Source organism: Mandrillus leucophaeus, unplaced genomic scaffold, assembly GCF_000951045.1.
Source record: "Mandrillus leucophaeus isolate KB7577 unplaced genomic scaffold, Mleu.le_1.0 Scaffold623, whole genome shotgun sequence".
Lineage (NCBI taxonomy): Eukaryota > Metazoa > Chordata > Mammalia > Primates > Cercopithecidae > Mandrillus > Mandrillus leucophaeus.
The window spans coordinates 1,179,715-1,202,900 of NW_012106731.1; the positions used below are offsets into that span (position 1 = coordinate 1,179,715).

A 23,186-nucleotide genomic window follows, 5' to 3' on the forward strand; every position below is an offset into this window, starting at 1 on the left:
AATAAAGTCATAAATAAAGGAACTGTCTGTACTATTTTTACAACTTTCTGTAACTCTAAAACTATCCCAAAATAGTTTATTTAAATTAAAAAATAAATAAATAACTAAGACATGTTCCCTGCTCTGTATAAGCTTATACTCCAGGAGAGGAAACACACATCTAAACAAATATTTGCAACTCAGTATGATAAGGGTAACAACAGAAATGTATGCCAAGTACAAAAGTAGTCCGTATGAAGGCATGATTATCTCAAATTTAGGGAAGAAATCACTGAGGAGGGCAATGCCTGGAGCTGGGTTTTGAGGGATTAATAGGAGTTTGAAGAATGTGAAAGACAAGCTTGGAAAAGGTTAATTTGAGCCTAGGAAAGGGCATTTAACAAAGCATGGAACTTTTTCAAACTATTTGGTATTGAAAGAAGGGAAGAAATAAAAGAAAAGAGAGGAGCCCAGCTTTGGAATTGAGTCACCAGTTATGGGAGACTTGTTAGTAACCTCACTGTTTGTGGCTGGGATTCCACTGCCCATGGCAGCAGATTCACAGGGCCTCTGAGCATTGTCCCCCAGACTCCTCCCCATCATTCTCCACCCCGCTGTTAGAGCCACCTGTTTGGTCACCTTGGACTCCATGGTACACTGGGGCAAGGCACAGCCCCCATTTCTGGAGGCAGATGGATAACCAAGAAAAGGCATGAATGAGGGGACCCCAGGAGGCAGTGACTTAGAGACTGAGGCAAGAGTGCTGTGGTCAGTCATGGGTCATTGTCTTTGAACTGGACAGGCCAAAATGTCTGCCACACCCACACCTGCAGGTGAAGGAGCCAGAAGGTAAGAGCCACTGAGAGCAAGTCCTTTGTTCTGCTGAACACTGTGTACCACCCACAACCCAATGTCTGGCTTAAAGTCGATTCTCCAAGGATATCTGATGAGTGAAGGAAAAGATGAAGCCCATGAGGACTGTTACCCTCCATCCACACAGGAATGAATCAAAATGGGAACCCAAGGTAGGATGCCCAAGCCAAAGGTCCGGAGGTGACTAGTGAAGTGGCTGGCCTCCAACAGGATGACCTCTCAAGTCCTCTCTTGGGGAAATCTGAACAGGAGGAGGCAGTTAGGCAGCAGCTGAAGCACAGAGATTTGAGGTGGAGAAGGTCATGAATCCTTCTGTAGAAACTGCTGTTATAAGGAAGCAAAGTCTATGACTGAACTCAATGGTGGTGAGTGAGTGAGTTACTATCAGAACTGAGAGGCGAACATCCAGGGAAAGTCAGTAACCTTAAGACAGAGAAACGGTTCTGCCCAGGGGCAGCAAGAGAGCAGCAGATTTTCCCCACCCTGTTTCTGTGGGGCCCACCTACTCTATGGTGACAGTGACCTCTACAAGCCTAAATGTCCTATAAAATGGGGGTAATAACAGCGACAGCCTCATGGGTTTATGATGGGGTTGAAAGGAGATAATGCACACAGAGCACTTAGCACCATGCTGGGCAGCTAAGTACTTCATCAATGGTATTTTTGAGGTTGTTGTTTTATTATTCTTATTAAGTTCCATGAGAACGCTTTTACTTGTATTGCTCCATGTGCATTCTTGCAAGAATCATCCTTTAGTTTGGTAAGTCTTTGTTCCTTGCAACAACAACAACAACAACAACAACAACAACAAAACCCAAATTTCAAAACGATCCCTGGTCAGAGTTGCAGGAACTATGAAATATATCTGACACAGCCCCGTGGAGGCCCTAATCCCTAGGGATCGTTTTCCCTGTCAGTCCCAAGAGGGGAATTCCCTGTATGCTCAGACAGATATTTGACAGTGAATGGTATAGCTTGCGGGCTTCCTGGTTTGGGGAGGCTGAGCTCAAACAGACACCAGGCTACCCACCCTGGGTTGAACTGTGGGGAACTAGAGAAGTCAGAGGCAGGGAAACAGTCATGAGCTAACACAGGCCAAGCATTCCTGGCGTCCCTTGGGGCTCCCTGAGGCAGCAGGGTGCTGAGAAGCCTGTCCCAGCTAAGGAAGGAAGAACATGGGAGCTCTGAAGACACACCTCATCGACCCCCATCCCTAGAAAGTGTTACAAAGCTCATATTTTCACTTTGTTTAATCAGTGGTTTCATACACATTAGCATTAATTTGGTTTCTGAATAGGACACATAGGTACGTGATACAATATTCAAAAGGTACAAAAGGATATAAAGTTAGAGGTGTAAGCCCTATGCCTTAACCACAGTTACCAATTTCTTATGCAGCCTTCTGAAAATCCTTCCTATGAATATATTAGCATGATGAATTCAAACATACATATTCAAATATATCTGTTTGTATACACTGTTCTGCATCTTGATTTTTTTCAATTCACACCACATCTTTAGAGATAATTCCATAGCAATTTTGTACAGAATTTCCTTGTTCTTTTTAACAACTGTATGATATTCCATTTTAACGATACACCAGACGTTATTTAATCCCCTACTAATACATTTTTAATTTGTTTTCAGGCTTTGCAAATACAAAAAAAGCTACAACGAATATCCTCAAACATGAACCATTTTGTACATATGCAAATAGAGGTACAGGATAAATTCCTAGATGCAGAATAGCTAGGACAATGGTAAATGCATTCATAGTATTATTGGACATTGCGAAGTGGTCCTTCATGGAGACTTGGCCAGTTTATGTGGCCACCAATAATGTATGTGAGTGCTTGTTGCCCTACAACCTTACCAGACAGAATGAATGAGTTTTTTACCTAACAAAACAAAAAAAGATTTGTTTTTGTGGCAAATATAAACATGGACAAAAGCCTTTTTTCTGTTTTTTTTTGGTTTTTTTGTTTTTTTTTTCCGAAGCCCAGTCTGTGTCTTTCTGTATGTCTCTCTCTCTTAAGTACATGCACACCCACAATCCCTTGCCCTGTCTCCACTGGAGCTTGGTTGAAAAGCTTTAATCTAATTATTTCTTTTCCACATTGTAACAGGTTTTAGTCTTTGGTGGTTTTAATTTGCAAACGAAGAAAAGTAGTTCTTGGGCAAGTGTTTTCACTAAGCCCTACATTTCCCAGTGTAGAGGGTCTTTAAAGCTTCCAGAAGCGATTGCTGCTCTCCAAATGCCAGGGCCCATTTCTTGGTTAATTTTTCCAAAGCCTTGACAATACTGAGGGGAATGATACTGGGGTTGCTAATGCTCAGTATTTACAGAGCTTCTTTGTCTGAGATCTCAAAGCACTTGACAGCATTAAATCATTGTTCCCTTGGCCCTCTCAAAAGCATCTTTGAACACAGATGGATGTTACACAGAAATGAAAGCTGTGCTTTCTATCCAGATTGCCTGAAAGGTGACCAGGAAGAAAATACCAACTAACCAACATAGTTTCTAGCCATAGTAGCATGTCCCTTTATTTACCTCAAACAATTTACCTTTTGTAGATACATTTCCAATGAATAATTGTGTGTGTGTGTGTGTGTGTGTGTGTGTGTGTATACAGCAAATATATATATGCAGCAAATGGAAGAGGACCTCTTCCATACATGTGGTAAGGAGGTTAAATTATATCAGAGGGCCGTGTCCCTGGATTCAAAGGAAGATATGCTAAGGTCTTTAGGCCTCTTGACTCACTATGGTCTAAGTCTCTGCTAGTCTTTTCTATTGGATAAAATGTATAACTATGACGCAACATTGCTTCCAGTGGCCCAGGAAAAGAAAGGAGGAAGAAAGGAAGGGAAGAAGAGAGGGATTTAGCGAAAAAAAAGAAGGAAGGAAAGGGGGAAAAAATAAAAACCCTAATTCGGATCTGATGTTTCTTTCCAGTGTGGAACAATATCTTATAAATAGAAAGCCCAGCCTGGCCTCATGCATAATGTTTGATTCCACCAGTGAGTAATGTTCCTATAGAGTATTTCTGTAGTCACCACACCACAGGCCTCCCCACCCTTTCCCACCCCCTACTCTCCACCTGCTCCATATCCTACCCATTCCATACACAGAATTTCAACCTTCAAGCAAGAATTTTAGTGGGAAGATGTTGGCAAATACTATGTCATATTTCAAATACATAAACCAAGTCACAGAGAAGCTATGACTTATTTAGTGATAAAGAATCTATGTTAGGCACACATATCTCAAACTGCATCTCCTGGGTCAAAAACGATCAACCAATAGTTTTGATTTTTAAAAATTATTTAATGCATAAATAACACTGAACATCAAAATAAAAGTAAACGTTACTGCAGTCCTGCCACCCCACCGAATCATACTGCTTTCATCTACCTCCATATCCTTTGTCCATATTCACATAAAGTGGTAACCAGAGCCTATAGCAACATAATATTGTGGGCAAGAGCCTGGCTCTGGAGCCTGGCCTCCTGTGCTTATATCCAATTCCACCATTGACTAGCTGGGCCTTAGTTCCCTCGTCTGTTAAATGGGAACATTAGCAGTACCTACCTCATGGCGCTTTCATGGGGGAATCAATGAGATGTCCATGTTAAGGAGTTAGCCAAGTGCCTACAGTATAGTCAGCACTTGGTAAATATTAGCTGCTGCTGTTATTATTTTTAATTTTTGCTTTCTGCTTTTGAAAATGTAACATAAGCAAGTACAATAGAATTGTAGTTGCTGATAGATCCCAAATCCTTGCTAAGCTGACTGCCCCCTCCTGGGCATTATTAAAGAATTTTAAATATTTTAGACTGACCACTCTCTAGATTCCTAGGGGTCGCTCCACTGCAGAGAGGCAAGCAACATCTTCTGGGCCCTTCTCTTTCAGGGACTTTGCAGACCACACCTGTGGTGGGCTTCACTGCTATCCTGGACCTTTTACACTATAAATCTCAAGATTTCAGGGGAAAAAAGAAGGGAGTGAATGAGGCAGGACACACGGAAGACATGGCATTCCTCAGGGTTTCCAGGGTCTCACTGGGTAGCTGCAACCTTGCAATCAAAGATTATGTCCTGGCCGGGCATAGTGGCTCATGCCTGTAATCCCAGCACTTTGGGAGGCTGAGGCGGGTGAATCACCTGAGGTCAGGAGTTCAAGACCAGCCTGGCCAATATGGTGAAAGCCCACCTCTACTAAAAATACAAAATTTAGCCCGATATGGTGGCGCATGCCTGTAGTCCCAGCTACTCAGGAGGCTGAGATGGGAGAATCACCTGAGCCCAGGAGGTGCAGGTTGCAGTGAGCCGAGATTTTGCCACTGCACCCCAGCCTGGGTGACAGAGCAAGATTCCATCTCAAAAAATAATCGTTTTAAAATTATGTCCTGAGTATTGCTGATCCTTTCCAGAATGATGGTAATAAAAGGCAGTGGCATCTTGGTATTTTATTTCTTTCTGTTTGTTTGAGACAGGGTCTGGCTCATCACCCAGGCTGGAGTGCAGTGATGCAGTCTTGCCTCACTGCAACCTCCGCCTCACTGCAACCTCTACCTCCCAGGCTCAAGTGATTCTCCCATCTCAGCCTCCCGAGTAGCAGGGACCACAGGCACTCATCACCATGCCCAGCTAATTTTTGTGTTTTTAGTAAAGACGGGGTTTCACATGTTGCCCAGGCTGGTCTCAAATTCCTGAACTCAAGCGATCCGCCCACCTCAGCCTCCCAAAGTGCTGGGATTACAGGTGTGAGCCACCGTGCCTGGTCCCCACCCTTTACTCTTTTCCAGTGTAGATTTCCTAGGAACATGGTCTTTCTCTTCCATGACCACAGTACAATGATCATAATCAGGGAATGTAACATTGATACAATACTGTTCTCCAACCCACAATCGGTTTTTGTATTTTCAAAGCCTCGCTTGAAAAGCAGGTGTGGGACAAAGATGATAAATGTACATCACAGCCTAATTAGGCCAGTTGTTCACCTGGTGACCTCCCCACTGGAGTCATTCTTCAAAGCCCAGCTCTAACAAGGCACCCCTGCAAGCCTGTGCAGGCTGCTGTCCCCACCTGGCAGAAATAATTCTCTGCCAGGCAGCTCTCTGTATGTGCCCCGGTTATAGCCCTTCATGTCATATAGCAACAATTTACTCTCTGGCTCCGCAGTGGACTGTGAGCTTCTCTGAGTTTCCAGGGCCTAGCTGGGCAGCTGACAGATAATTGGTGCTTAGGAGATGTTTGTTAAAAAAATGGATGGGCAAATAGACAAATGGAAGCCTCTGGTGGGTTGAACTTGATAAAGAGGTTTTTTCTTAAAAAAAAAAAATCTATTTGATGAAAGTTCAGAGATACACAATTCAGTGAGTGAAATTATAAGTTCTTCTTAGGAACATCTTAGGGCAAGGAAGACATTGTGTATGGGATCTTGGCTCATGCCTCACTGCCACTCCCTCAAACTTTTGTCTCCTCCCTCTACACCAAAGCATAGTAGCTGCTGAAAGAATACAGTTATGCTCAGGAAGCGTGTATAGACTGGACTCCCCGAAGAGCCGGTGCCTGTGAGCATAAGAAACACAGCCCGGGATTGCAGCACTTGGCAGCCCTGAGCTTTCCATCATTCCCGCCACGTTCGCACGCAGTAACTTTCCGTGCCGGCTCTGAGCTGCTACTGGGAGGCGGAGCTCTGGGCTGTCCCCCTCTCCCCGGCAGCTACCAGCGCCAGAGTGCCCCGCAACTGTGCCTTAGGCTAACCCGAAAAGCCACACATCCCAGACCTGGGAGCACTCCAGCTAGCTAAACGAGTTTGTGGCAGAACCTGGTAACTCCCAGGGCCTTTGAACTGGAGTGTGGAGCTTACTGCTTTCCCAAACGCTTCTCCTGGAAGGTACTGTCACCAGCCAGCCCCTTTGTCCCAGCTGCTGCTCCCTCCCAGGTCCACTGCTGGTGCAAGAGTCACAAAACAGACAGTAGTTGAGTTCAGCCTTTATTGAGCAGCTACTCTGTGGCAGGTACTATGCTAGACTTGGATATTACCATGTTACTTAATTTTTATTTTCGTTTAAAAACACATAGCATTTGCTGCCTGCCAGACACTGTTCTAACCACTTTGCACATATGAACTCCTTTGATCCTCATGACAGCCTATGAAGTAGGTTCTATTATGATTTCAATTTTTTGGATGTAGAAACTGAAGCACGGAGAGATTAAGTCACTTAAAGGATGAAGATGGGGTCCCTGTCCTTATTTGAGCTAATACCATGATGTCTTTTTCCCTTTCACATTTTCTATGTTATTTTCACTTACTTTCCATTTGATGGTTATCTCAAAAATATTATTCAGATCCATCTATAAATATGCATTAATACTTCCTGTGCACCAGATATCCTGGGACTCTTGAGAAGTCTAAAGTAGATTCCTCACTCTATAAAACAACAGAGTTTGGTTAGTTACACATCTATACTTTAGCAACAAAAGGAGATAGCAAGAGATGATGACCATGGGACCTTCAGGAGTTGAAGGGACGGGAAGAATCTTAGGGTTAGGAGTGGGATTGGGGAAGACATCGGAGAAGGTGGATGGAGCTCTTGGAAAATTGAATAAATGAACAGAGAGAATCAGCCTTGTGGACTATGGTTGTCTGTCCATTGAGGCCTGCAAAAGCAGGCAAAGATGCAGTACACTGTTTGCAGAAAGTGCCTCAAATAATGCCTGTGGTTCTGGATCTTAAAAGCATAAAGCCCCAAAATCTTGAGTGGTTTGGTGGACCTGAAAGCTCCTGAGCCACAGTAAAGTGGTCAAGATGGCTGATCCTCGTGTGATAATACGTTATGACTCATTATGATAAAGTGGCGATACAGAAAATGTGGGGACCAACTTGTAGGCAGAATTCCAGCTTGTATGCAGACAGATTTCGATGCTATGGGATGAGGGGAAGGAGGGAAGCAGCTAATGTGTTTAGTGTTACAGGATTACTACTAAATTTCTCAATTGACTTATATGTTATGATATTCCTATGCAATAAAATGTTCAAAGATTTTAGAAAACAAATCCACATTTCCTCAGCCCTGATGATTATGAACAGACGTAAAAGGCATCATCATGATACATCATCTGTGAATACGGGTTGCCGTATTTGTAGCCCCAAGATAGTCAGTCCCCGGATTGATGAAATGCAGCTGAGATGGCTGCTGACGGTGCATAAAACTAAATCCAATCCTCAATAATAGGAGGAGTCAGAACTTGTCTTTGTCTCCGAAGAAAGATGATCTGTTGAAGAATGTGTGTCAATTTTTGTAATCATTTTGTTACCACGATCATGCTTTAACTCGAAGAAAGCATCACTGAATTCTGGAGTGCACTTTACATTATGAAACATTACAGTAAGCAGCTTGTGTCCAACATGATTGCAGTTAGAGTTTCGTGAAGCACAAGAAGGGACAATCCATATAGGATGCATTAGTGTAACTGTGTTTGCCAGGAACAAGTTTTAACCTTTTGTACAGCTGTTGAGGGAAAGGTGCCAGTATTCCCTGTGAGAATACCTGTCAAGTTTGCGTTTGAACAGGGAACACCTAGTTTATGTTTTTGAAGACCACTCCCTTTTTAAGCTGAGCACCTTTGGGCATGTGTCAGCAGGAGGTGTTAAGGCAGATGGGAAAAACAAATGCATGAGCTTCAAACCCAGCAGCTTAGCAAGATTTGGAGAAATGGCAAGGCAGGAAAAGTTACAAAGAAATCGCCTATTCCCGTAACATAGAAATGTTGGAAAGTGACATTTGGAGAGTGAGAAGGGGTTTATCTTTAAAAGGTAAAACTCAAAGGAAAGATGACTTTCTCCCTTCTTGAAATGAGAAAATACATTCATTTTTCTTTTTGTCATCAAAGTAGAGAGAACATGTTACCTATGTATCCTGCCTCTTATAAAGCTCCTGGAGAATAAATAGATTTTTTTAAAGTTGTGTTCACATATTTTATAGTGAGTTGAAATTTGGTAGGGGCAACTATAGCATGAAGTAGGTATCCTGCCTCCTAATATTTTAATCCAGTCATCCAACATTTGACACATTTTTGGGGCACTGCTGTGTGCCAGGTGCCTGGGGTGCAATACTGAATACAAAGGACAGGCTTCAAGATGTGTGTGTAAGGGATCTGTGTCACCACCTGCTACATGTATCTGTAGGGACCGTGTAGGTAGGCAGAGGTCAGAGAGGAGAGCAGTGTAGTGGAGGCTGTCCCTTGGCCTTGGCCAAAGTTGATTGAGTCTTGAATGCTGGTACCCAAGCATTACTCTGTCACTGTTTCTGAGGATGGTGTTACTGTCAGATTCTTCGAGTCCCCAGTCACCTCTGCCCCACCTCCAGAACATAAGAGAAGAAAACCAGCCAAGTTAAGTGCTACTGGCCAAGAAAAGAAAGATACGGGTGACAATTAAAAGAACATCTGTTTAACACCTTATCTGCGGCCTGTAGTAGTCTATTCCTATCTGATCATTAAAAATTGCCCTCGGTTACAAGTCCCATTCACTTCTCTATGACCTCTTAGTTTTAAGAACCAGAGTTTGGCTTGCCAAGAGTACAGCAAACTTCTCGAGCACCTCTTATCCCTAGCTGCCTCTCTGTCTTTCCCCCATACCCACAGCAACACCCTGACATAGCCAGGCCCAGCCTCTGAAACAATCCTGCCCAGACTTTGGCTTAGCAACTGTTGTCAAGAACTGGATAAACTGAGGCTTCCTTCCCACCACAGGGCAAATCTGCCCATTGCCAGGTTTGAAGTTCTTAATGAAGACCAGGCTGTGAAGAAGCTCACAGTTCTAGGTTTCTCTCTCTCTCTCCTCTCTCTCTGTGTATTTGTTCTTTACTCTTTCTTCCTTCCTGATTAATATAGCTCGTCATCCACTGTGCTATGAGTCTGTAACACACATTGAAATTGGCCAATGACAGTTCTGCAGGCAGTCCCTCCCTCTGGGGAAGTCTATGGATAGGATGTTCTCCAAGAGGAATTCTCACTGTCACATTCTGCCTCTTGAGCAGTTGCTTCCTCAGACCTTGCTGCCTTCAAAACTCAGTACAGAGTTCAGCCTTTGGTCCTGCGTTTCTGTGGTAAAAATAGGGCCCCCAGATTTCAATGGACCAGGTACGATTTCTTTGCCTCAATTAGTGGATAAGCACTTATTGAAGACTGGGGCTGGGTTCTCTCCCTTGTATGAATGATTGATTGATTCAACAAATATGAGCAATAAAATGGCACCTACTGCACACCAGGCACTGTGATGGGCTCTGTGACTTTAACACTGAGCCAGACAGATACACTCCCTGTCCTACTGGGCTCACTAGTAAAGAAAACATATCATCATGTCACCCCTGCCTCTGATAAGTTGTGCTAGGATAGAAAGGAGAGAAAGCTTGGGGCTAGTGTGTTGTCGTGGGCTTTTTTGTTTGATTGATTTCAGAAGCAATTCTATATTGTGCAAGTCTTCCCCCAAATGCATTGTCTTTTATATGAATCTTGCCCGTCACAGTAAAAGCATGTACATGAAGTCTTCTTCAATGTATTTTCTCTGAGAACTCAACCTATTACTTATAGAGGTAGGTGTGAGGCTGGTCTGAGAACAAGGGGGGTTTTGAGGACCATGGGGTTTCCTACAGCCTTTCCCCTGACTCAGCAAACCTTGTGGCTAGTCGGGCTAAACCTGGATGTACCTCAACCACAGAACGCAGGTGTGGTCAGTCTTATTTGTGCAAAGCACAGGATTACTCGGGGAAAATCAGTTCATTTGTACCTGAGAAACTTTCTTTCCTGAGCTCTTTCCCTGAAATGTAGTTCTGACATGTTTGGGGTCTGTTTCGGTTCCAAGATCCGAATTTCCTAAACCCCGTGACCCCTGGAATTCTTCACAACTTCCCCCAAACACCGCTTTGCTGCCCTTCCCAACTCTTGTTTCTTTCTGAGCCTTCACAAGGACTCAAGGAATATTTTCTAACTTTTGGTTCACAACAGATACCAGTAAAACAACAAACAAATCAAAATTTCTCAATCCTCACCAACCAATGACAGCCCGCGTGCAACTGGGAGGTTGCCTGGCAGGTGTGGGAGACGAGATTTTAATAGACAACAAGGTGAGAGATGAGAGGGCAGACGCATGCGCTGGCATTAGTCTCACACACACTGAAGACGCGTCATAGCACCACCCTGAGCACACACGCCCTTATGGGATTTGATCAACACTTTTATGAAATTAACACTGTCAATTCACATGTTCCCTAATTTACCTTGCTCTTGGTTGATCCCCAAACCACAAATACATATGTGGGCGTAAGTTTGTGCATGCATACTTTAAACAGGACGTAAAGTGTTCGATACGTGTGAGTGTATATAGGTGGACAAAGTTTGAGGTGTTTTGTAATGCTCTTCACATTGAGTTTTATAAGAGTCCAATAGAGGTGCATTTGCTTCTCCTGGAGCAATAGCACCTTTTGGAGGAACTAAATTCAGCACCCCCCAAATGAGACATGCCCATAACAATAATGCTTATAGGTTGCTCACGTGTGAAGAGCACGGTCACATGGGTGAATGGAGAGTGAGAAGACAGAGTTCTTTTTGAAGCAGCCCTCTCAACCTCCATCCACAGAACTCCACGCAGCTGAGGGATTTCAGGCGGCAGGGCCTCATCAGTCATTCCTTGCTCATTAACAAAAGGACTTGTCATCTGAAGAACTGGTTGCCATGCGTTGATTGTTAGGAGTTCAGGACAAACAGGTTTCAGCAGCGCACAAAGGTTTTTTGGCAAACAGAAAACATAAACAATTTCCTTATGAGCTGGGCTGGCAGGGAGCAGCTTCCCCGGACCTGGGCTATCGTGAGCTCACATTCTTCCTCCGCCCACTGAAGATTGCTCCCTGTTGATTTTGCTGGGTAAACTCAAATCCCATTATCAGCCTTCTCCTCCCCGGCTGCTGCTGGAGCCCCCGGTACAGAGTTACCTGCTTAGCAAGCTCCCGATAAGTCCTGGGAGGCCCCATCTCGTGAGACTTTGGGGTGAATCTTCCCTCCCCTTCTCATTTTACACTTGTTGCAAGGTGAGGGTTAGAGATACTGGCTGGGGTGTTATTCTTTCCTATTACTGGTTTCCCAGATAAGACAGGCAAACCTTCGGACTTAGAAGCAGTCGATCTCAGGGCTCAGTGGACAACAGAAGCCACCCCAGTGCCCCTTTATCTATATCCCCCGACCCCAAGCGTGGTCAGTATGGGCTATTACAGGATTCGAAATACAGGAATCAGAGCCATCAGCTCTGCCAAGTGCACCAGCACTAAGATGAAGAAACACGAGAGAGCATTAGGACTTGGGCGGCTGTGGATAGTGGCAGCTGATCCACCACGAGGTTCTAGGAGGCAGAAAGGGGGCCGTGTGTGGGGTGGTGCTGTTCTGTTTTCCCTGACAGCTCTTCAACCTATAGCTCCCTGAGCAGGCTGTTCTGGTCTCAACTTGAGCACATAAACCGGGATGGAGCCACAGCCGAGAACTTTATTAATTTATGGGAGTTCTTCTCTTTTCTACTCCCCGTATTGAGAAAAGGTGCGTTATTTGAGAGCTTACTATGTTCTAGGCAGTTCATACGTATGTAAGCATGTCAGTGTCTGTCTGCATGTGCGTGTGTATAATCTCATTTAAACCTTATGATAACTGTAAATATTAAGTATCCTATTTCTTGAGAAAACTGAGTTTCAGATGTTAAGCCATTTGCCCAGCACACATGGCTAATGGGTGGCAGAGATGGGTTTGAACCTTATTCTGTCACGCCCTGAAGACCTTGTTCTTTCTCCTGTGCCATGCTGCCCCCTCCCCGCAAGCGTTCATAGAACCAACGCAGAAGCCATGTCTTTATAAGCCAGATTGTCCGTGAACTGCATTCCAAACTCTTGAATGCTTTTCTTGAGACCGTCTCACCAATGCGCCCTATGAATGCCTCTTTTCCTCAAAAATACACAGGAACAGTCCAAAAGAATCAACCTTAATGCTTTCTCCTACACAACTAGAACCTTCCAGAGGTTGCATTTGTACTGATTTGCCTTGCTGCTCCAACTTCTTTATTTCCATTTAGGGTCTACTATCTCCAGGTCTGCTCCCCTAAGCTGATGGCCCATGCTCCAAAATTGTCCTTCCTTCCTCCTCCCCAGCAGTCAATGCCAATGCTTGCATTTCCTCTGTACGATTAGGAGGAAAGCACTCCGTTAAGCCAACCGGTACTTAGCTTCCTGAGATATTATCTTTTTCAACCAATAGGCTTGGTAGCCTACCCGCCTAAAAGGATGAATTTCTAATCACACAATTCTCTATTTTCCACTTAAGTGTTCAAATGTCCTATAAGAGTAAAGGATTTTACAAAGGAAAAAAGTGACCATTTTTTTACTAATCTACCAAAAATATTTCCAGTTTTCCTTTTTTGTTTTTTATCATATACCTATATCGTTTTCATTGTTTTGCAATTATGGCATAGACGCAATGTTGTTTTCTTTTTTCTCCACATAATTTCCCCATATCAGATATCAGTTGTTTGTCTGAAAGAAAGGTTACTGAGGTTGCAGCGGCAAATGTATTGTCCCATAAGGCCTTCCCATGAACTATCTACCTGAGATTTTGAGGGTGCCCTTTTACCAAATAGTAAGAAGAAAGTCTTTCTCTTTGACATTTTTTTTTTTCAGGTGACTTTGTGGCTGTAATGCTAACACACACACACACACATACACACACACAGATATCAAATTGAGAGATTTTGTGATTATTTTCTCTTACATATTAGTAATTTTTAGGATTTTCAAAAGAGTTCACAAAGAGGTACTCATTTAATGAATGCCAGACATGCCTGGCAACCTGGTGGGCATTTTACAGCAAGTTATTGTATTTAAATCATAGAACCACCCCATGGAAAGAAAGGTACTATTACCCTCACAGGTGAGGAAACCGAGGCTCCCAAAGATGAAGCTCCCCGCCCAACTAGCCAGGGACAGGACAAGATTCAAAGCTGGATCTGACTCCAAAGCTCTTTTTAATTTGTCACCAGACTTTCTCTCCTTAGAAAAACCTTCACTCTGTAAGGGTTAGTCTCCATGTCATTTCCAAGGCACACCACAGAGAATGTAACAAAGAGAGGGAAATAGAGAAGGTTTTATGGTCAAGTGACACCCCTGTATGTTACAGGCACACAGAGATATGAAACAAATATAAATTTATTCAAATATTGTGAGAGAGGCGGTTGTAGTGATACATGTTAACAGGAGACCTATTACTCATAATTGATTTTACTAATATTTTAGCATCTGACCTGTTTCTCTTAATTGAATTGAAATGACTTATGCAACACATTTGTTTTACTGACTTTGGAAAGATATAATCACCTTCACCTACACTTTAAATAGAATTAAAAAAAAAAATTCCTGAACAGTGGCCTTAAAGATAAGTAAAAAAATAAAGAGTTTTCTTCTCTAGGAAATGCCTAGAAAATTGCAGTTATTTTGTTTTAAGGAGGAAAAAAAAGAAAAGGCATTTTGCACAATGATCACTGAGGTCACCCTGAACGAAAATAAAATATGTCCATTAAACCCTTCCCAAGAATCACAGATTGAGTCACTTGGGAAAGTACTAGGAGACTGCTCTGCCCTTTTTAACTTAGTCAAAATTAGTAATTTCAAAGCCCTTAAAATATAAACTAATTTCATGTTTGCAGAAAATACTTTACCCCTGGGACAGAGTAAAACAGAGAGAGAGAAAAAAAACAGAGAGAAAGAGATTCTTCTAGGTACAGAGGTGTCTCAGATTTCAGCTTCCGTAAGACAGCAGGCTTGTTCTACCAAACTGCAGAGAATGCCATTCTGCTGGGTTTGCTAATGCCTGGTCTAGCGATATACCAAGAATGACAATTCAGGAACATACCAGGGAATTGTTCGCGAAAGGAGGTAAAAATTACGACTCTAACCTCAGGCTTCAACTGGGCATACATCCACTAGTTTCTGCCTGGGGTTAGTTGAGGCTTGGAGGAACATGCCAAAATGAGGGGAGGTTCATTTTTGTTTTTCAAGTTGGCAGGTCTTGTCTTGGAAAGGAAGCAGAATTGGTATACCAGCTTTAATGGATTATAAGATGATTGGGCATTGGACAAGGGCACAGGGGAAAAAAGGCAAGCAAAAAGAAAAAAATTATTTTTGAGAACTTGCAAAAAATCAGTCTTGCTGGCCAATCCTGGCCCTAGGTTGACATCTGTTGTATGTTAGTTTCAAATGTGTCTGTTTCTTAATACATGATCTCAGAACTTCAGTGATAGCATCCAAGGAAAAATTAGAAAATGAGCTTGAGGAAACATTTCTCTGGGTTCCTTCTCCCTGTGCCCAACAGGGAAAGAGCCGATAGAAGCCCTGCCTAGTCTAACTTGAGGCCACCCATTGGCTGGTAGGACTAGGATGAAACATCAGCACCTTTAATGTGGGGTTGAAAAACGGAATGCCAGGAAGTTAAAAGGACTTAGGGGAAAATGTCCTTTGGCCTTCCGCTGCGTGACAGGATTCTGAAGTGGCAGCTAGTGAGCAGAGTAGACTCAGTTAGTCCAGTCAGAGGAAAAAAGCAGCAAAACCAGAGGACCAACATCAGTAATATCTTTGAGTGCAGTGATGAAAGAGTGAGGATGGCTCTGCCAGAAAGGCGGGTCTCTCCATCAGGTTTCCCAAAGCAGCTTGTGTCTATGGCCAGCTCTCGGAGGAAAGGAGCCCTGCCTATTGACGGGAATTTATTGAGCACCTACTAGGTGCTAAGAGTTCTCTAGATTCCTCGTGCAAAGAAGACTCCACCTTTTTTTTTGCAAAACTCAAGATTATTTGAGGTAAAGATAGATGTTGATTTTGTTTTCTACCAGGACAAAGAAAATGCAGAACAGAATTATTAAAAAGATGCATTTTCATATCGCTAGAAAACTCGTAGTACATTAACACAGAAGACTTTAAGGAAGGTTAAAGCTATGGCAAATCGAATCCCTTTTTCATTCGACTCATGTCCTATTCTGGGGCTGATTCAGTGCTGGAAACATGGTAGGATATGAAATGAACAACCAAGGGTTAGAGACAGAAGATATTGAAACAAGGGTCTAGCCACTCCTGCTACGGAGGTTCCCTTGGAGATCTTCTGAGGTCTGAGAGACTGAACCCATTCAAGAGGAAAGAATTTTCCATTCCCCACTGTCTATGTAATAATACCCATCCTAGCAAAGTGAAGATAATTGAGTGGGAATAGAAATTTTATTTACCTCCAAATGCAAACTCCCTTTAACTTGTCCCTACTTAGAATACGTTCTTTCTCCCTTGGTTTGAAATTAAGAAAGACCACTGGCCCGTACACTTTAGGTGACATGACTTCTTAGCTTTGTCTACTACGAACTTGTTATTATCTTCTGATTTTTCTACCTTGCACAAACCAAAACACTGTCAGTCCTGAGGAGTTATCGACAATGATCTGCATGAAAACAGAATCATTTTCTAAAGTCTCTATATTTTATCTCCACAATGCAATTTATCCACATGACACTTGAATGAAATTCAAAGTTTTTATTTGGATGGTTGCCCTGGATTGGACATTGTCCTAAAGAGACTCTCTGATCCTTTCGTGTTTTGTTTTGTTTTTTTCCTTCTCTCCCTCTCTCTCTCTCTGATCTCAGTGTTATTGCTCAATTGTGCTGTTTCTATCACTGCCTACTTAGTAACAGCAATGGGGAACGAGCCTGAAAAGTGATCACCTATCATATATACATATATATTTTTCTTCTGCTGGTCTCATAGAAAACTACCAGTCATTTATTTCATCTCACTTATTGTCGATCAGTCCTGCATTTTTTCACCTCCTTACCGTGATTTTCTTTGTGCTGTGGTTCCCAGCCACAGCCCGCTTCCTGCTGAATTAAACTGCAACCCAGACAAAACCAAAGAGCACATCTCTCCCAAAGTTCACTCAGAAGGTCACCCCTGGTGAGATGGACATTGCAGATGTGCTAGAAAGATTAGAGGCTGCTTTGATGAAACCTGCGTCTGTTCTTTGCTCCTGGTCCTCAGAGTGGAAGATCGGATGGATTGCCATTGCCTTGCATTATTTAAGACTTTTGATGAGCACCTCCCATCAAAATTCCCCACAGACCCTGGACTGTGTGTGTGTATGTGTGTGTGTGTGTGTGTGACTTACACGACACTTTAGAATGATTGAGATGTTCAAAAGGACATTGCCACGTGAGCTCTTTGCAGGGCTCACATTCCATTAGGTTGCCCTTCCTTAAGGTCTCTTGGTGGCCCTTCTGTTCTATTTGATGGCAATTTCTGTTCATTCCAGATTGTATTAAATCTCTTTAGCAGCTTCAAACGGCTCTCTCGAGCTGCAATTTTAGCATGTGGGTGCTCATCACATCAGTCCTTGGACTTTTGTTATTTTTTCACGCCTTTGATGGTTTTCCTCCCTGCTTCTGTTTTCATTGGCTCCCACTTTCATCTCCACTGTCTGTTCTGCAATGGTGCTATCTATTCATTCGACAGAGTCCAGCCATTCAGCCCTCTGAAGAACAGGCCATTCCCTCACTTCTCTGTCCCCACTGTCTCAGTGGGTAGTCCATGATTTGTGCCTTTCATCAGGCAACCGTGGAGACCCCTCTTTGGGCAACCACTTTGGTGATAGGATGAGGATTCGTGTATCATGATTTCATTTTTATCAACCTCTTCTGTGTCTTCCCGTTTTGGGTTGAGATGCGGCGGCTTCTGTTATGGCAGGTATTTTTATAAATGGCTTTGTCTGTGATCATTGCAAATGATGAAAGGTAGGCCACCTCATTTCCATCTTATGGACTTTCCACAGATATATATTTATTGTCTTTTCCTAGAGTGTGACCAAATGATCAGAACATGGAGCAGGTATGAGACACTGAGGATTTTATTCCTGGGTCTGTCATTCTCTATACCTGAGACTTTATGTAAAAGTCATTTAACCCTAAGGCTGCCACGTTTCTGTTCCCTCTACAATCCTTGCCATTAATGTTCCATGTTATTTTGCCTAATTAAGTATCTCACGTTTTAATTCAAAAGCCCTAGTACCTAATCATGGTTCTTTTCTAAATTAATTCAGCATTCCATACCAAGCAAATGGTGTTAAGAGCAACTATTTGGAGCAGAGATGCCAAATGATAATCCCTTAAGTGTGGAAGGAGGTCAGTTTTAGATTTAATCATAGGAACCCCTCCTTTCTGCTATTGGGAAGCAAATATGAATCAGCCTGCCTAGACCTCCCCACCATGTGAATGGATGACATATTAAAATGTACAAGAAAGATTTAATGAAATTAATGAAATACTGGGCCATAAAAATGAAGAGACATAACTGCAAGTATATTCTTAACTTCTAAGGCCAATGTCATGATAGACCCCAGGGCCCTTTGTAAACTGTGTGTGTTTCTCGGTCACACAGAAAGGACCAGAGACTGTAAAACCCCCATCAAATGACCAGGCTTGGTATATGCTCAACATCATATGATCCGGTTTACTGTAGATTGTCATGAGGCCTGATTTATTGCAATGTGTTTGGTGATTTATTGGTGGCATGTTGTTGAAGAGCCATGTAAATGGTCTCTTGTGGCAGGAATGATTAGATAATATAAAAATGTATGAACAGAAAGAAAGATAGAAGTGGTGACAAAAAAATCTTCTGAAGGAGAAGTAAAAAACAGCCTCCTGTTTCCTTTTCAAAGTCCTACCATGGAAAACTTTCCTTACACTTGCCAACCTGTGTTTCTCAAAATATAAATTCTTCAGGAACAGGAAATCAGTTTTCAATACTTAGCATGTTGCAACATGTAGTGAGCACTAGAGTGGGAGTCAGAAACCCCCATTCACACCCCAGCTCTGCCATCAGCGGTGTGACCCGCTGAGCCAGAGGCCTCTCTGAGCTTCACTTACCCCATCTGTGAGTGGGGATGATTCCTGCCTGCCGGATTTTTGGCCATTTGTTTAAGTGTCAAACTTAGCCTTTCAGCTGCATTCTCATTAACAACAACATAACGATAATAACAACAAAATGTAAAAGCAACTTGGAGGTGGCCATGGTGACTTTAATGCAAAAAAGTATTATTCTGCATCCAGGACAATATGTGGAGTGAAAGAGACAGAACACCCAAAAGCATCTGATCTCCACGTCCACGTCCAGGACATTCTCAGCAATAACGTCCCTTTCCTCCGTCTATGCGGGAGCCGAGAAAATTTATCTCAGGACCCTCAGCTCCTGCCATTGTAGAGTCTGTACAATGTGTATCTAGCCTGGCAGGTGGAGAGGCAGCAGATTCCATGCCTCTAACAAATTAACTAGTTTTCACGGATGTTTTGCAGCTGCCTTGGAAACGGGCTAGCAGTTTTGAAAAAGAATTGTTGCAGCCATGATAAAGGTATCGGTATCATGTGTGTGCATGGATAAAGCGTACTTTTCAAAACCTGTCACTTCACCTGCACTGAATAGAAACAACGCCAAGTTGTGTCTGTGGCTTTCTTCTTTTTTTCCCCATTGAACTTGCTTTAACTGCTAATCTTTCTTTCTCCAGAATTCTGGCAGGTTAAACATTATTGTATAAATAGCATCTGCAACAAATACCTTCACAGAATGATATATATTTAAACTTGAGCCCTGAACACTCATCATTCAAGTAAATATTTACAAAAACATTCTAGCTTTAAATAGGGGGAATGGGTTGTGTTTAAAGAGTTTTTACTTTATTGATATTTGGCTAATATTAGAATTAAATAAAATACCTGTGTAGAATGCAGGTGGCCTCCTATGGAACACTCTTTATTTTTCCAGTGTGCTTCAGAACATAGCTTACTGAAACAGGAACACCTAAGTCCTTGAGTGTAAGGTCTTACATATTTAGGGTTATTATTTTAGGTATGTATACCATGTCACACATTCAAGGCATTATCAGAAAATGAGGTACATCATTAAAAAGTTAATTTTCTGCAGCATGTTTCTATAAGTGCCTAAACTATATCACTTTATAGGGGGAAAGGGAGCTTTCAAAATATATTATGTAAGTCCCTATCTTCTTAGAGTTCGTGGGTTAATACGTCCTTCGTGATTCAAAGTCATTATAACCATTCATTATGATGGTGTGTACAGTATGCTGTAATACAGGATGCACTCAGAAACTCGGCAGGTGCGGTTGGCTCTTTGCCCCTATGCTAAATGGCTCCATGCTGCCTTACTTTTTGAGTTCTTATGTCTAACTTTTTATCATTTTTAAAAATCTCTTCCTTCAATATTTATTGTCTGTCTTCCCACCTATGAGCACAAGTCTCTGTTGTGCTTCTGAAATATCTCCTGTATACTGGAAGTTCAGATATCAAGGTTGTCAGAATTATGTCTTACACGAGAGAAAAGAGCCTCGGAGTAAATATCGGAGGGATGCTTTTTAAAGCACATATACAAACGTTGGTTCTTGGAGTTTTAGTGGTAGCTTTGCTGATCTTTCTTTCTTTCTTTTCTTTTTTCTTTTTTCTTTTCTGTTTTTCCGGCTTCTATCTTCCATCTCACAAGGCTTTCATGTGAGAGATGTCTGATTGAAAAGTATGATAGCAATTGTTTATACTTCTCTGATAGCAGTTCTAAATTAGTATTTCTTTAGATGACCACTTGCCTTACTGGAAACTGCGTACCTTCTACTAGTGTTAGTTACAATTTTTGGTGCACATTCAAGAATAGGACTTTTTCCTTTTAACTATCTTTTTCAAACATTTCACGTAGTGCCTCACCCAAAGTCTGCTCCGAGAAAATATATGATGATTAATTGAGATTTAAAAATAATTATCACACACAAGCTACATACAAATGAAACTTTCTACAAAGTATACTGGTCTTTCATGTTCTAGAAAATGCTTCTGTGCTTTTCGCATCTTGGTTTAAAAAAAAAAAAAGACTAAGTTGAGCATAAATGATAAAAATAATTTGTAAAGGAGCTGAAAATAGAACTCTTCGTAGATATCAATTCCAAGTACACTGCAGCTTTCCTATGGGATTATTTTGTTGCTGGAAGAATTTGTAGCTCATAATTAGGAGCCCTTTATTCATTCATTCGTTCCAACAATAGCATTTACCGAATGCTTGCTGGGCCCCACCAGGGATGCACAGGCATATCAGACACAATCTCAGGAAACAGACATTTTGGCCAGAATTTGAAGGTTGCTGTGAGTCAGAGCCCAGCTGCCATATGTTAGAAGCATTCCTCCAGTTAAAACTGAAAGCTTTAAAGTGAAGCTTAACTTGTTTTTTCAAGCTAGCCTTGATTCAATTAGAACGATCCCAAATATTTCATGTTCTGGGAAGAAATCTGGAGAAGTGGTGTCATAATGTTTTCCTGTTCGCTGACAAGTCATTCAGTAGCCCTGTCCAAGATCATTTAAAATAGCCTGGGAATAATCCGAAGTGATGTGCCTCTGCGGAAAACACTTGGAGGATGCCTGTCGGCAAATGATGTTTTAAACCGTAGGTTTGATTTAGAACTGTTGTCAGGTTTCTAATGACAATTTATATGTTTTAAAAAATGTCGTCTCCAGAAAAGTTAATATAAATGTAAGTTAGGAAACAATGAAAGTTTCGTATAATATAGTCATGATTGATTCTGTGGTTTTACTTATCTGTTCTGCTTTGTAATCAAATATACAAACTTTCCATCTCTCCCTCCCTGCTATTAGCTTGCTTTGTCAGTGAGTCATCATGTTTTGCTTCTATTAAAGACCAGTAATCTTAAATCGTGTCATTAATCATATCTGATCATCGTAATTTTGTAAGAAAATCGTTTGTATAAATTTTGAGTGAAGTAACCTTATGCATTGTTTATGTAGTTTCTTTCCACTATATTTTAACATTTAGATTACGTTGTTAGCCTTAGTTATATGCGGGAAGATTGACATAGTTTTATAAAAATTATTGGTTTTTATTGCCTTGAAATCTTAAGGGATACAGTAGGTTTTTGTAAGAAAGCATTTCAGACAGAATCATAATAAGCTTCTTAACTAAATGTCCTTGTTTGTCTAGGAGTGTTTGAAAGAAAAAAAAAAATCTTGTTTCCAGAGAGTACAAACTCTAACTACACTACTGAAGAATTGCTTTTAAACATCCAGGATTTTTTTTTGAAATGGAGTAGACAAATTATCAGTTTTTATGGTGACATGTACATAGTATATAGTGTGTAGAACCTTTGAGCCTGAAGAACATAGCTAGGTTGACAGAATCACAAAAGATCTACTTCTAAAGTGAAAAATTCTCTTAATTATTTGGGTGCTCTGAGTATATATAATGCCGAATACGTGGAGAGTTAGCACTATCTGTATGTCCAAATAAACTTACTGTTCACACTGTTTGTTAGTACATTTTATATTGCTCATACAGTTATAAATGTCTAGTGGTAGGTCATAAACCACTCCAATCCAGTGATTATTGAGTATCAACAGTGTGCCTGATACTAATGGTTTTCATGTTTATTGCCTGACTTTTAAGATCTTAAAAACATCTATAAAGATAGGTGTTAGCTTTTCGGTTGTACAGGAGAGGAAATTGAAGCTCAAAGAATATAAGTAACTTGTCACCAATCACAAAGCCACTGTTGGAACTAGAATGGAAAACCAGATTTTCCAACTCCAATTCCAGTGCTTTTTCTTCCATATATGCTACTTCCAAAGAAGTATTCACTGATTCAACAAATATTTACTCAACATCTATGTATGCCAGGCACTATGGTAAGCCTTAATGACATAAGGAATACAATGGTGAATAGGCAGGTATGTTTCCTGACTCTAGTGTGCAGAGTCTAAAGAAGAAGGCAGAAAAGATAACAAATGATTTGAAAAGAGGGTGACGAATCAGGTTTACAAAAAGAGAAGAACAAGATGTCTACAGGGCAGTGACATTTAAACTTAGACCATAGAATGGCAAAAATAAGCAGATAAACAAGGTCAGTCCATTCACATTACTGGAGGATTTTGTGTTTACAAATTTGCATACTCACTAAAATTTATTTATAACCCCAGAATCAACACTGGCTATGCGGTCATTGGCAGACAAGTATGTGCACACAGCGTCCTAGAACAGGTTCCCCACTGAGGTCCATTGAGGTGATGTTCTGCCCTCTTGTTTCAGTTGTCATATTATAAACAGGTGTCCTTTTTAAAGTCTATTCAATGCCATCTTTTTCTAATGTTCGTGCTTTTTTTTTTTTTTTTTTTTTTTTTAGTAAGCCTTATCTCACTCATCTCTCGTTT

At 41.6% G+C, this 23,186-nt stretch overlaps 1 protein-coding gene across 3 annotated transcripts in view; it reads left to right on the forward strand.

The window, feature by feature from the left end:
• The first annotated feature begins 787 nt into the window (after positions 1 to 787).
• The window catches only part of RORA (RAR-related orphan receptor A), a 150,318-nt gene continuing 127,919 nt past the window's right edge, over positions 788 to 23,186 (forward strand). Inside the window, exons 1-2 of one of the 3 annotated variants that reach the window (XM_012000271.1) lie at positions 788 to 828; positions 12,315 to 12,448. In XM_012000271.1, coding sequence (XP_011855661.1) covers positions 788 to 828; positions 12,315 to 12,448 — 175 coding nt within the window. Of the gene's footprint in view, positions 829 to 2,609; positions 2,698 to 12,314; positions 12,449 to 23,186 lie in introns of those variants that run through there. The other 2 variants (XM_012000270.1, XM_012000273.1) reach the window with 2 other exon arrangements.